The sequence below is a fragment of the Thunnus thynnus genome, chromosome 7, assembly GCF_963924715.1.
Source record: "Thunnus thynnus chromosome 7, fThuThy2.1, whole genome shotgun sequence".
In the NCBI taxonomy this organism is placed as follows: Eukaryota; Metazoa; Chordata; class Actinopteri; order Scombriformes; family Scombridae; genus Thunnus; species Thunnus thynnus.
Genome location: NC_089523.1, coordinates 7,561,074 through 7,575,965, shown reverse-complemented (window position 1 = coordinate 7,575,965; position 14,892 = coordinate 7,561,074). Strand labels below are relative to the sequence as shown.

The 14,892-nt window shown below is 39.5% G+C and overlaps 3 protein-coding genes across 3 annotated transcripts; 2 read left to right on the top strand and 1 right to left on the bottom strand.

Moving 5' to 3' along the window:
• Positions 1 to 3,007: 3,007 nt before the first annotated feature.
• On the top strand, positions 3,008 to 4,281 carry LOC137186701 (lysophosphatidic acid receptor 4-like). Its single transcript, XM_067595755.1, has one exon. The coding sequence runs from the start codon at positions 3,050 to 3,052 to the stop codon at positions 3,851 to 3,853; it is 804 nt and encodes a 267-aa protein (XP_067451856.1). The 5' UTR covers positions 3,008 to 3,049; the 3' UTR covers positions 3,854 to 4,281.
• Positions 4,282 to 5,360: 1,079 nt separating this feature from the next.
• Positions 5,361 to 7,680, top strand: LOC137185730 (lysophosphatidic acid receptor 4-like). The gene has a single exon (XM_067594060.1). It carries the CDS (start codon positions 5,762 to 5,764, stop codon positions 6,665 to 6,667), a length of 906 nt encoding a protein of 301 aa, XP_067450161.1. The 5' UTR covers positions 5,361 to 5,761; the 3' UTR covers positions 6,668 to 7,680.
• Positions 7,681 to 9,232: 1,552 nt separating this feature from the next.
• itm2ca (integral membrane protein 2Ca) lies at positions 9,233 to 14,356 on the bottom strand. The gene is made up of 6 exons (XM_067594059.1): positions 14,040 to 14,356; positions 12,270 to 12,413; positions 11,797 to 11,982; positions 10,990 to 11,100; positions 10,608 to 10,758; positions 9,233 to 10,426 (listed from the first exon to the last, which is right to left on the bottom strand). Exons 1-6 carry the CDS (start codon positions 14,130 to 14,132, stop codon positions 10,335 to 10,337), a joined length of 777 nt encoding a protein of 258 aa, XP_067450160.1. The 5' UTR covers positions 14,133 to 14,356; the 3' UTR covers positions 9,233 to 10,334.
• Between the last annotated feature and the right edge of the window lie 536 nt (positions 14,357 to 14,892).

The following is a 14,892-nucleotide window of genomic DNA, read 5'->3' as shown; positions in this document are numbered from 1 at the left end:
TGTGTGATACAAAATCCACTTAGGGGAGAACAGGGTAAAATGAGCCACCCCATTTATCTAGGTAACCATAAACAAAAGTAATCATGTGACAACAAATTAAGAAAGTATAGTTCACATTACTCAATCCATCTTGGACTCAAGCACACGGAGAGAGTCGTCAACAAAACAGAACAAAAAAAATGTTATTTTTCATGCCAAGTGAATTCATCATGTTGCTAAAGTTATCAGTCTTGTATCTTAATTACAATAGATAAGTTTTGGACATTGTTACATGTTAATTTAAGGCAGTGTAAGCTACCAAACAATGTCATAAACTTAGCGTAATTGTGGATCTGAGCCACTGTGTGAAACAGTTTTGTGGGGTAAAACGTACCAGAGATGTTGGGGCAAGTTGAGTCAAAGCTTAATTTACCCCCCAAATTATTTTCTGATATTCTAGAGACTAGAGATAATGTTCATGTTAATGTTTGATCACTGTTACAAGTATTACAATGTTGATGAATAAATACCTTATTGTTGACTAATGTTAAGTTTAAGCCACACACAAACATGCTCTACATACAGATGGGTGACAAATTAAAAGAAACGCCAACATAAAGTGTCTTAGTAAGGTGTTGGGCCACCATGTGCTGCCAGAACAGCTTCAATACACCTTAGCATTGATTCTACAAATCTCTGAACTCTTCTGGAGGGATGAACATCAATCTTCAAAAAGATATTCCCTCATTTTGATGATGGTGGTGGAGAGCGCTGTCTAACACCTCAGTCCAAAATCTCCCATAGTTTTCGATTGGGTTGAGATCTGGTGACTGTGAGGGCCATAGCATATGATTCACATCATTTTCATACTCATCAAACCATTCAGTGACCTCTCGTGCCCCTATGGATGGGGGCATTGTCATCCTGGAAGAGACCACTCCCATCAGGATAGAAATGTTTCATCATAGGATAAAGGTGATCACTCACAACAACTTTGTATTGATCAGCAGTGATCCTTCCCTCTAAGTGGACAAATGGACCCAAACCATGCCAGCAAAATGGCCTCCACAGCATAACAGAGTCACCAGATCCCCTCACTGTAGGGGTCAAGCATTCAGACCTGGACCAGTTTTTCCTTTAATTTGTCACCTGTCTGTACATTTACACACACATTCTTTCTGTATCTAACACACAAAGATCACAGTTTAATCTTTACTGAAAATGTTGAGGTAAGATGTTGAATAACAGGATACAAACATATAATTTATTTAAAAATATGTGTTTTTGCCTTTGTTAAATTGATGGCATAAATAAAGTTCAAAATTATCTCAAAAGTGTTTGATTTTGTGTCATTTTTATGTCAGTATTTAATGGTAGCACTATTCACTGCTAGAGTGCTCAATTTACCTCATTCCCATGCTCATTTTACTCCTACCTTGGTGTAAGTTGTGCCATAGGACTAACTTTTTTGATGAGTCATTGTTCTAAAATCATAATAATTAGATAAATTGTTTTAATTTCCATGGGTACACAACAATCTGAGGTATATATAGTTGATATTATTTGAAACAAACACACTTTTATTTTACAGTAAAATCATCAAATGTAAACAGTAGCTCATGTTACCCCATTCTCCCCTTCTGAAAAAACATTGCAAATAAACATAATCCAGGCAGCAATTAATGCTTCTCTTCAAAATATTATTGGCAAAACAAATTAACAGTATATGGAGGTAATTTCTTGGAGACCAGATTGTGCTGTTTTGTCTTTACACTTAAACAACAGAACTGGCGTACTCAACTCACAGTCTTTACAGAGTAATGGATGCCCACCACAAAAATAACAAAAGGAGTCGTCAACACTCACAGATAAGTCTACATCACTTCTTTAGTGATGCACACATTTCAGCCCTAAGCTTTCCTCAGCAAAAGTAACGCTGAGGAAAGGCTAAAGTGAGCTTTAGATGTGCTGGTAGCTTCAGACAGAGCCTGGCTAGCTGCTCTGAACTAAACTAACTGACGACTGACTCTAGCTTCATATTTAGCGCACAGTCAGTGATGTCTCTGCAAGAAAGTGAATAAGCATTATTTATAGAACTGTTCCTTTAAAATGAATAGGAACCATGGGTTAATTTTTTTTCATCTTAAATACAGAAATATGGAAATTCAACTGCTATTTTAAAGTTTTATTGTATACAGTATGTTTGAGGAGAACTTTCTTGTGTGTCTCTTCTGTAAATCTTACATTATTTTTTGTTGAGACAAGCATTACAAATATCAATTGTATTAAGTATCCATTAAATATAGATATAAATACTAAATATAGATTCGGTCCACCTCTGACAAGAAAAAAACTCTTCAATATACTGAGATCAAGTATCTTGATTATCTTCAGTGTTACATTAAAATGGACACACAGATGCAGTTTCTTCTATGTGAGCTGTGATGGTTAATCCACATCCTGATAAGAGGGGTCTATGTGTGTAAGACATTTCCTCAACATAGGCCTAATAGATACATATTCTCATCATACTAGTCACTGTAAATCTCAGGGGTATTTTCAAATGTACACATTTAGATCGTGTGACCTTTAAAATTTTCAGCATAATAACTGATTATTTTGATGCTGTTGGTAAGAAATCATCACAGATGTGCTTAAACATTACACCTGTTACCATGAACTTCAATAAATCATTTACTGATTAACCATAAATGTCAATTCTCTCCAAACTACTAAGGTCATATGATTAAAAACATATATCTTTATTTAGGTAGTAACAAGGTATTACATTTTAAAATTACACTAAACATACAGAATATAAACTGTTCCATTTTTTAATACCACAGTGACCACAGTTTCTGGGTTGAGTCGCACAGCTTTCCTGTTACGTTTCTCACCAGCCTACTTCACCCAGAACAAGAGCAGAGGGAGGAACTAATGTGTCGTGTTTGGCTGCAGTGTTCAATAAAGCACACACAAACATTGTTTTTCTCATCAGGTAGACATGAACAACAGTGTGGAGTATAGACCTGAGCCGAATCTGGCTTATGCTGTGGTGTTTGGATCTGTTATGGTGCTGGGTTTGCCTCTCAATGCTGTGTCACTGTGGATTCTGCTTCGCCGCCACAGCCTCAAATCCTCCAATGCCATCTTCATGGTCAACCTGGCGATCTCAGACCTGCTGCTGGTCATCTCCTTGCCCATGAGGGTCTACTTATACGCCACAGGAACCTGGCCTCTGAGCTCAAAGGCATGCACATGTATCACGATGCTCTTTCGCAACAACATCCGCTCGAGCTCCATCTTCATCACCCTCATCAGCGTGGATCGGCTGCTGGCTGTGGTTTATCCTCTGAGGTCACGCCATCTGCGAACTGCTTCCAACACCTGGAAATCTGTTGCACTTGTTTGGCTGTTTGTGCTCATGGTGAACATACCAGAGGGACTGGCCCATGCAAGAAAATTAAACAACTCCAGTGAATCTACCTGTTTTGAATTTCATAGACAGCAGCAGGAGCAGCCTCAGCCTCAATCAGCACTGTCATACTTTCAGCTTGTGCTAGTGGTCACCCTGCTGACAGTCAACCTTGTGTCCACTGCTTTGGTGTCTTGCACTCTACACAGACGTCTCAATGACTCTGCAAAGGTCAACAACAAGGTGAATGTCATGCTGATGTTTGCCATGAACTTGGTGATGTTCATCATATGTTTCTTGCCTGTGTCGGTTGGTGTGCTTACAATTAAGAGAGATAAGATTACGCCTTTGGTATGGCTTGCTTCTGTGAACTGCTGTCTGGATCCGCTGTTGTACTACTTTTCTTTGGATGCCTTCTGGAAGAAAAAAGAGGATGTGGATCTTGCAAGAGAACAGTAGACAAGGGACAATCTATTTTCATGAGATGGCATAAATTTCCCAATGGATCCATATCAATCTTATGAATCTTTATATGAATAGTTTGACATTTTGGGAAATATGCTTGCTTTCTTAGTGAGAGTTAGATGAGAAGATTGATAACATGCTCATGTCTGTAGGATAAATCTGTAGTTGGAGCAAGCAGCTGGTTAGCTTAGCTTAGAACAAAGACTGAAAGTAGGGGGAAACAGCTAGTGTGGTTCTGTCCAAAGGTAACAAAATTTGTGTACCAGTACTTCTAAAGTTCACTAATTAACTATTCCCATAACATGATAACTTAATGTTTTATCATTATGACAACAAGGGTCTACAAAGCTAATGTCTGGAACTTTGAAGCATCATTTTATTCCTTTTTTTCAATAAGCTGTAATTAAAGGTAGCGGATTAAATTCTTGTGATGGCTCTTTTTTTAAGAAATTGTTCAACATTTTAAGATATACACTTATTTGCTTTTTGCCAGGAATTTGCCACTTTCATGTCTGTATGTTAAATATGAAGTTACCGCTTTGTAAGCACAAACCCTGGAAACAGAGAGAAACAGCTAGCCTGGCTCTGCCCAAAGGTAAAAAAAACAATCCAAGAAAATCCACCTACCAGCACCTCCAACAAGACTCCAGAAAGTCACTGCACATGACCAAGAAATACATAACAGCACATAACACGACAACTTGTAAAACCACAACTTGAGGTTTTGACACATTTGCCGAGTGGCAGAATGTCGACACTGAACGTGTTCATTGACAACATATTAATTTTTTTGACTACAGTATCCACTTCTGTGATACAAAATCCACTTAGGCTACTGAAAAAACATTGCAAATAAACATAATCCAGGCAGCAATTAATGCTTCTCTTCAAAATATTATTGGCAAAACAAATTAACAGTATATGGAGGTAATTTCTTGGAGACCAGATTGTGCTGTTTTGTCTTTACACTTAAACAACAGAACTGGCGTACTCAACTCACAGTCTTTACAGAGTAATGGATGCCCACCACAAAAATAACAAAAGGAATCGTCAACACTCACAGAAAAGTCTATATTACTTCTTTAATGATGCACGCGTTTCAGCCCTAAGCTTTTCTCAGCAAAAGTAACGCTGAGGAAAGGCTAAAGTGAGCTTTAGATATGCTGGTAGCTTCAGACAGAGCCTGGCTAGCTGCTCTGAACTAAACTAACTGACGACTGACTCTAGCTTCATATTTAGAGTCAGTGATGTCTCTGCAAGGAAGTGAATAAGCATATTTATAGAACTATTCCTTTAAAATGAATAGAAAACATGGGTTGATTTTTTCATCTTAAATGCAGAAATAAGGAAATTCAACTGCTAATTAAAGTTTTATTACATACAGTATATTTGAGGAGAACTTTCTTGTGTGTCTCTTCTGTAAATCTTACATTATTTTTTGTTGAGACAAGCATTGTAAATATTAATTGTATTAAGTATCAATTAAATATAGATTTAAATACTAAATATAGATTCGGTCCACCTCCGACAATAAAAAAACTCTTCAATATACTGAGATCAAGTATCTTGATTATCTTCAGTATTACATTAAAATGGAGACACAGTTGCAGTTTCCTCTATGTGAGCTGTGATGGTTAACCCACACCCTGATAAGAGAGGTCTATGTGCGTAAGACATTTCAGATCGTGTTACCTTTAAAATTGTCATCAAAATAATGACAGTCATCATCAATAATCATGATTATGATCACAGTTCCTGAGTTGAGTCGCACAGCTTTCCTGTTACATTTCTCACCAGCCTCATTTCACCCAGATAAAGAGCAGAGGGAGGAACTAATGTGTTGTGTTTGGCTGCAGTGTTCAATAAAGCACACACAAACATTGTTTTTCTCATCAGGTAGACATGAACAACAGTGTGGATTATAGACCTGAGCCAAAGCTGGCTTATGCTGTGGTGTTTGGATCTGTTATGGTGCTGGGTTTGCCTCTCAATGCTGTGTCACTGTGGATTCTGCTTCGCCGCCACAGCCTCAAATCCTCCAATGCCATCTTCATGGTCAACCTGGCGATCTCAGACCTGCTGCTGGTCATCTCCTTGCCCATGAAGGTCTACTTTTACACCACAGGAACCTGGCCTCTGAGCTCAAAGGCATGCAACTGTATCACGATGCTCTTTCGCAACAACATCCGCTCGAGCTCCATCTTCATCACCCTCATCAGCGTGGATCGGCTGCTGGCTGTGGTTTATCCTCTGAGGTCACGCCATCTGCGAACTGCTTCCAACGCCTGGAAATCTGTTGCACTTGTTTGGCTGTTTGTGCTCGTGGTGAACATACCAGAGGGACTGGTCCTTGCAAAAAACTTGAACAACTCCAGTGAATCTACCTGTTTTGAATTTCGTGGACAGCATCAGCAGCAGCAGCAGGAGCAGCCTCAGCCTCGATCAGCACTGTCATACTTTCATCTTGTGCTAGTGGTCACCCTGCTGACAGTCAACCTTGTGTCCACTGCTTTAGTGTCTTGCAGTCTACACAGACGTCTCAATGACTCTGCAAAGGTCAACAACAAGGTGAATGTCATGCTGATTTTTGCCATGAACTTGGTGATGTTCACCATATGTTTCTTGCCTGTGTCAATTGGTTTACTTATACTTGAGACACATGAGATTACGCCTTTGGTATGTCTTGCTTCTGTGAACTGCTGTCTGGATCCGCTGTTGTACTACTTTTCTTTGGATGCCTTCTGGAAGAAAAAAGATGATGTGGATCTTGCAAGAGAACAGCAGACATGGGACAATCTATTTTCATGAGATGGCATAAATTTCCCAAAGGATCCATATCAATCTTATGAATCTTTATATGAATTGTTTGACATTTTGGTAAATATGCTTGCTTTCTTAGTGAGAGTTAGATGAGAAGATTGATAACATGCTCATGTCTGTAGGATAAATCTGTATTTGCAGCAAGCAGCTGGTTAGCTTAGCTTAGCACAAAGACTGAAAGTAGGGGGAAACAGCTAGTGTGGTTCTGTCCAAAGGTAACAAAATTTGTGTACCAGTACTTCTAAAGTTCACTAATTAACTATTCCCATAACATGATGACTTAATGTTTTATCATTATGACAACAAGAGTCTACAAAGCTAGTGTCTGGAACTTTGAAGCATTATTTTATTTAATAATTCAATTCAATTCAAATTTTCAATAAACTGTAATTGAAGATAGCTGGTTAAATTCTTGTGATGGCTCTTTTCTAAAGAAATTGTTCAACATTTTAAGATATACACTTATTTACTTTCTTGCCAAGAATTTTGCCACTTTCATGTCTGTATGCTAAATATGAAGTTACCGCTTTGTCAGCACAAACATCGGAAACAGAGGGAAACAGCTAGCCTGGCTCTGTCTAAAGGTAAAAAAATCCACCTACCAGCACCTCCAACAAGACTCCAGAAAGTCACTGCACACGACCAAGAAATACATTACAGCACATAACACGACAACTTGTAAAACCACTACTTGAGGTTTTGACACTTTGTTTTTCGGACAGATGAAACAAATAAGATATAACATATGGCAGATTTTTTTTAAAACCTTCGGACAAATCCAATGTTTCTCCCTGCTTCCAGTCTTTGTCCTAAGCAAAGCTACCTGTCTCCTCACTGTAGCTTCATATTTAACAGACAGATATGAGAGTGGTATTGATCTTCTGATGTTAAACCTCCAAGATGACCTTTGTGCATTTGAGAAAGAAACAACACCAAAGATTTGAGGTGAGAATCATTACATGAGCACCTTCCTCCTCTCACTGTAGCTTGCTTAACATAATGTGCACTGTTTGACTTTATTCTTATATGTTATAAATCATTTGATGTTACTAAGGTTTTTGTCTTATTTGTGAGCACTTCAATTGCAGAGCGAGGAGCTCTCGAGTCCTAAGCCTTGCCAGATGGAAGGCTGTCGGTGTAAGCCTGCAGCAGACTGTAAGGATCTAGATTACCTCATCTGCAGATTTTAAATGATCTAAAAGTAAACACTGCAAATGCAATTAGCCATTGAGGAGTGGCAGAGTGGTCTATAGTAGGTATCATCTCTGACTGGCTTTATATTAACCTAATAGTACAAATCACCCTGTCAAATGAGGCCATGGTAGAACATGTACATATTTGTTTAATCTTTTTTCGTCTCCAAATCACTCATCAAACATCAACAGCGGAAACGTAGATAATAATATGACTGCTCTCACACGCTTTGTTGTAGCAAAGCGGTGTGATGCAAGAGCTAGATAAGGATGATGACATTAGAAAACAAGTTCAAGTTAGCTACTTATGCAATACCTTGCTGAAACCCATTTTACAACATAGAAGCCATAATCCACGTCAGAAAATTCAGAGTTATATTTTTCATTCATGGTTAATTAGTTTGTTATAGTGGCCCAAAAACTGACATGCTCATAATTCTTTTTGCTGAACAAATGGAATGTTTACTGTATAAAGCATGTTTGTAATCTATTCCGCAACCACATGCACAGTATTTTCCCTCTATGTTAACACAAGATGACAACATGTTTTTTTTGTGGCTTACCAAAATTATTCCATGTTGGAATCATGGAAATGTACTTCACATCTTCAAATAATCAAAACCTTTTGTAGAAATTTGAAAGGGTCAATTCACCGAAAACTTCAACTATGACCACTTGTTATCAGTGTAAATTGGCATTCTATACTCAGGTCATGTGATGACACAGGAGGATAGTTGAGAGATCACATTAAAGCATGTAAGTGGACCTCTGAGTTGAGATATTTTGTCACACAAACAGTTTTCAAGGTCAAGAATGAACCTTGAAAGTTCACTCAAGTTTAGCTTTTATTTGTCAGAGTGCGTGAAATATCCATCTCTGAGATTTTTCAATACAATGGAGGTGAATGCGACTTAATTTGTTTGCAGCATTGAAACTTCTCAACAAAAAAATTCAGCTGCAACGTCTTTCCAGAATTAATGTCCTTGATTCTCTGGATTGCAGATAAAGTTCTATTCATCTCTGTGACAGATATCTCAAAACTTTTGCAAAACTAAAACTACCACCAGATGTAAGTGAGAAGATACTGTATGTTTTTGTAATTTGGGTTAATAGAGCCTTTAATAACCAGCTGGATTATAATACATATTGTTGACTATTTAACAATAACATAAAGATGTTTTCAAATTCGATAATGCCTTTAGGAATAGACACATTTAAATAGTTGAATTCATTCTTGATCTTGAAAACAGTAGTTTGACAAAACAGCTAAACTCAAGGTCCACCTACCAGCTTCTTTCTGGAGCTATCAACCACATCTCACAGTCTTCATTAACTAAATTAAACATCAACAGGTACATAGTGATTTTCACTACTTTATTCACAGACAGATTTCATCGGCAGACAAAATATACAGATCAAAGTTGGTTTTGTTGAACTAACATGTCATATAATATGCTCCCTTTCAGTAGTATTGACGTTAGTCCAGTCTCTGACTCTGGACTAAGGCTTTAAACGTGGTTTTACAAAACATTCTAACAGTGCTCTCTTATAGATAAACACATGCAAGGGAAAAAAATTACATAACCTTAAAATGATTCACAAATGCATTGAAGTATGCAAAACACATAAGAGAAAAGCTGACAACAAATGAGAGCCTTAAAACTAAATATGGGTTTTCACCTCTTTCAATGATGATGAAATATACAAAAAGAAGTGGATGCAGTCTAACGCCTGATAATGTCTACTTCATTGCTAAAACATTGGTACATAAGTGACCAACGCAACCTTCTCGAACTTCTACTGTGTGATGCTTTTTAAGCAGAAAGGAGAGCAAGGAAGCGACAAGCAGGCAACAGGATAAAGATGCAAGCAAGCAACTAGTAATCAGCAGTTACATGTTTACATTACAGAGATCATGAGGGGGAAAAAAGATAATAATAGAAATCTATGGATAATGTTTGCTCAGAAAAGCAGGATTTCATGCTTTGCACAACTGGCTGTGTTACTAGAACACTTGACACAAAGTAATCTCCAGAGCAAGAGAAAAAAACAAGAGGACAGTCACCTTGACAACACATGGAGGCAGTCATCTCCCCCAACAACAGTAACCATCATACAAATCCCCAAAGAGGAGAGGTCTGGAAATTATAATTCATTATTGGCTTAAGGACTTTGCTACATGGAAAATCCTGTGATAGAACCAAAAGATTAGTATTGCATTACACTGGGGGATAAATATTACCTGTGGGAAATAGAAAAAAGAAAGAAAAACAGACAGGAAGTTATATTTAAAAAACAAAAACAAACAACAAAACTTTTCTTTTACAAAGGACATCAAACCAAATTCACATGTAAAGTGCAACTCAGACATGACCAGATCCACAGGAGGGTGCTACAGTGGCTGGGGAAGTGACTAGAGATGTGCCTTTGGGTAGATGGGATGACACGGATAACCGTCCTGTTTACGCTTCATCGCAGATAACCGTCTCCACCACAAATGTATTCTCAAAGTGACGGATGTGGTGGCAGTCCTTCGCCTCGCGCTTGTTGATGCCTGCGAGGGAGACAGGGTGAGATGCAGAGAGGGGATGAGAGATGTGACTTTGTGTGGTGCGTGCTAAACTTCTGATCATAACAGTTTGCAGCGTTAATGCTCCTTTTATCCCCAACTCAAAAAGGCACCAACGCCGCAGCCATCTATCAGGTGACTAATGAGTCTTTTAACCCCAACTTACGTCTGCGGGAGACACGACGGTTCAGGCGGTACGTGTCCTTCCCGTTGCACAGGCGGTAGATGAAGGGCCCCAGCTGACGCATGTTGTGCACTTTGCCGGTCACCACCATCTCTTCGTGGAGGATGTAGGTTTGAGGCAAGTATGTACCCTTCTGCAAGAGGCAAAGAGGTACTAGTACAAAAAACAGCAAGCTCACTGGAATATAACCAACACGAATGCCAACTCCTGACATCAGTGCTTCGTTTTTGGTTTTTTGTGCTTTTTTTTTTGTTACATTTAACTGTCAAATGTGAACATCTCAACCACTTCATGACATTTTCTTCAGAAGATTTCAAGAACAGTAGATGCTCATGAAGACTATCCGTGATTGGACTTGTGTTACCTTGACGTTGATGAGAAGCTCCCAAAGGTTGCGCGGAGGCATCACGATAGTGGTGTTGAGCTCTATAACGTAGCACTTGTCCAGAGCGATGTCATGGTAGGCTGTCAGTCCCTGGAAACATAACGCAGCTTAAGACTAAAAAGACTAAAGACTTAAAAAGACTAGATCAAAGGACGGGTGTAGTTTTGAAGTTATTATTTTTTCATCTACCGCCACAGTGAGGTTGAACTTTTTTTTTAATGAAATGCCTCATCAACTATTGGATGGATTGCCATGAAATTTGGTACAGACAGACATAGGGCTGCAGCTAACCATTATTTTCATTATTGATTACTCTGTCGATTATTTTCTCAATTAATTGATTAGTTGTTTGGTCTATAAATGTCAGAAAATTGTGAATAATGTCAATAAGTGTTTCCCAAAGCTCAAAGTGACGTCCTAAAACCTTCTTGTTTTGTCCAGACCAACAGTCCACAACCCAAAGATGTCTAGTTCACGGTCATAAAAGACTTGAAAAACCCAGAAAATACTCACATTTGAGAAGGTGGAATCAGAGAAATTGGAAATTTCCTTCTTAAAAATTACTCAAAACAATTTAGCGATTATCAAAATACCAACAGCCTCACAGAGCTGCTAGAATGATTACAGACTCTTCATATTAAACTTTCTCATTTTTGTTCTTTTTCTTTAGTGAGAAAAATCACTGTAATGAGTTACTTGTAGTAAATATTTAACTGGTTACTGCATTGTGTGTTCTCTACACAAGTTGGACATGTCAAGTGTGTGTGTGTGTGTGTGTGTCCTCACTCTGTGGAAGTCGTGGATGATATCAGCAGGGTCGCTGCCTCCAAAGTGAGGCACGGGCACAGTGATCTTCTCATAGTTGTCGGCCAAGTAGATGCTAACATTTTCCTCCAGTTCCTGACGCCCACGCAGCGGGGCGTACACTGAGTCTTCATAAAGCACCCTGCAGTGGAACGAGTTATCTGGGATCTGCACACACATGCACACACACACACACACACACACACACACACACACACACACACACACACACACACACACACACACACACACACACACACACACACATTGAGATCAACACCTCAGCTGGATTGCTCAGACACAAGTATATTGCAAGAATATCTTCTCATACTACAGGGATTTGAATTGAAACACTAAAAAGACATCATTTAATTTATGAATTACAGTACTTGCTGAAAAGCTCAATCAAAGACATTATGGCACACTGTGCAGTATAATGATGTGGCCTCTCTTACATGAGGTATGAAGTAGTAGCGATACACATAGATTGAGGCGAGGACCAGACCGGCCATGAACACAACCAGGCCAAACGTCAGGCAGCACAGGCCGTTCAGGGGAGACTTCTTGGGCCGCAGCGGCAGAACCAGCTCCTCCTCATCCTGGAAAATACACACACACACAAAGCACAAATTAAAAACTTCAAAAAAGGGCTTTGAAGGCAGCTTCAATTCAACCGAGTCCATCTTTTAACGTACTCATCTTCACTTTGACGAACAGCTGAAAATGACCTGAATTAACCAACAGCTGAAACAGAAGCTCATATAAATTAAAATGCCGCATTTCAAGCAGGAATTAGTAGCGCTGAGCCTGGCAAGAGGAAGAGATGACGGAGCGCTCGGTAATGAAAACTTGACTGAGATGGTGAGTAATCTCTTCCCAGACGCCTCCAGTCTCGCAGCCCATCTGCTGGTGCCACGCGCCCAACCTGCGTTGGCAGGGTGGCACTACACACAGATAGTAGCCTCTCGCTGTGCTCTTCCTTTTACAAAACAATGACTAACAGGAGAAGTGGCTCAGTGCTTATTGTAACTGCACTGCTGAGCTCTGTAAAGAAACAAAAGGTTGTTATTCTTAGCTGGAGCTTTGAAGGATAAAAAATAATGATTGTATGCAAGGGAAATGGCTCTTAGAAGAAACTTCAAAGGAAAACGAAGACAATCCTGTGTGAACATGTGCCATCAATTTAAAAAGGCGACAGCACAAAGCTGAAGTAGTGCATCTGTTTCACAATATCTGAAGTGTATTCTGAGTGTTTTTGTACCAACTATTGAGAGTGTCTATCCTGTAGATGCAGTTTTTCCATGTTGCAGCATTTATTTCTGTTCTTAGTTGGAGCATTTGGAGACAGAGGGTACATAAGGACAAGGAGACAACTGTGTATGTGCGAACACACACTTCTGTGAGACACAGTTCTTTGTGTTCTCCCACCCCACTGAGAAAGAGTGAGAGAGAGGCTCTTTCACACCAACTGAGAGTGTGACAGACCATGAGGCCTGTCTGTCTCCTGTTCAATACATTTGGTATGTCCAGATTTCAAAGTCAGATGGCCACTCCAGCTATTCTGTAATATTCACTTTATATGCATGCCTGATGTCCTATCTATATTCCATTATGGCTCATCATCTTCGGGGCTCAGCCATGTATGTTTGATAAGGGTTGAGGAGAGCTGGGATGCTGCTACAGCAAAGTTGAGGACTCCGCTGCTCTGCCTCCTCAGAGTAATCTTGCATCTTGCATGCAGCTGCAAGCCACAGCAACCCATCTGCCATTTTGTCAGCCAAAGCTCATGCATTTCTTGCATTCTACCTTTTCTTAAAATGAGGAGTTGTTTCTTTAAATGTGCATTAAAGGTAAAATCGTCAGAGGTCATGACACACATAAAGCAAAATCCAGTGCATTTCCCTTATATTGTTAAACTGATTTTTGCTTGTGGAGCTTTATACAATCATAAACATGCATTTGCACATTGTAATAACTTGCATCAAGCCTGCAATAAGCGCACTGGCGCAGAGGAAACAATCACAGAAATGACATGTTTTTAATGGCGACGTGCTGTGAAACATCCCCTGGTGTTGATGACTGTGCAGGTGCAGGCTGCCCTGCAGACACACCAGGCACGGAGAGCCTGGACACAGCAGGCATCACATTACATAAGTGTCATGTTAAGAAAACAATGACCAGCATTATTCACAAGAGAAATAACAATAAGCGAGGTGTTTACTCACCATTGGATGAGGGATGAGGATTTCGGTCTTGTCGCCATCATTCTCCTTTTCCACTTTCTGTCCCGCGACAGACTGGAAACTGATTTTCACCATGTTGCTCGGTGTGTGTTGTCTGCGCTCTCCGTCTGTGTTAACGACAGCTGGTCACCTTTCTAAAACTGGATCCCCTCACCTCGTCGACGGGCCGCCCTCTTCTCACCGCTGGGCTGCTTCTCTATCTGTTTTTGTCTTTATCCACCGGAAGTGTACTGTTTTGTTTTGTTTTTTTTAAATCAGCCCTTAAAGGACCAGTCCGCTGCTTTCTGTCCTGTCTACGGTAAGCGATTTTTTTTCCTAGAATGGCGAAGTCAAGTCATGAATATTTAATAAGCCCAAAGTATAATACCCGCCCCACTCTGCCTCTGATTGGCTCTGACCTTGATATTCGTACCCCCCTCTCACTCCTCGTCTAAATCTAACCAATCTAACCGAAGAAGGTAACGAGTACTAGCCAATCAGAGGCAAAGTAGGGCGGGTCATTCCGTCGCCGTCCTAGGAAAAACAAAATCACCTACTGTAGCGTTTAGCGTGGACAAACTCCATTCAAAAAACACGAATTTATTTCATGTCAGCTCCAATTTCATAAGTATGAATGAAATTATGATAAAATGTGTTGATTAAATAATGCATAAAATGTGTTAATTGTTTGTTTTATTGATAAGAAGCAGCGTAAAACACCTGATTCACGGTGGCCTGGAGCACAGGTGAATGGCTAAATGCTGCTAATGAACCCTGTTTGATTAAATTGATAGTAGTTATCGATTAAATTGATAAGTACTATCAATTTAATCAAACAGGGTTCAAACTGTCATTA

Bases quoted from the DNA above. Each gene is read 5' to 3' on its own strand.
- itm2ca (XM_067594059.1), bottom strand. From the start codon at position 14,132: ATGGTGAAAATCAGTTTCCAGTCTGTCGCGGGACAGAAAGTGGAAAAG. The intron at 12,414-14,039 runs GTGAGTAAACAC...TGTATTTTCCAG, and splicing joins TCCTCATCCCTCATCCAATG to GATGAGGAGGAGCTGGTTCT. The intron at 11,101-11,796 runs GTGAGGACACAC...TTATGTTTCCAG, and splicing joins TCATCCACGACTTCCACAGA to GGACTGACAGCCTACCATGA.
- LOC137186701 (XM_067595755.1), top strand. From the start codon at position 3,050: ATGGTGCTGGGTTTGCCTCTCAATGCTGTGTCACTGTGGATTCTGCTT.
- LOC137185730 (XM_067594060.1), top strand. From the start codon at position 5,762: ATGAACAACAGTGTGGATTATAGACCTGAGCCAAAGCTGGCTTATGCT.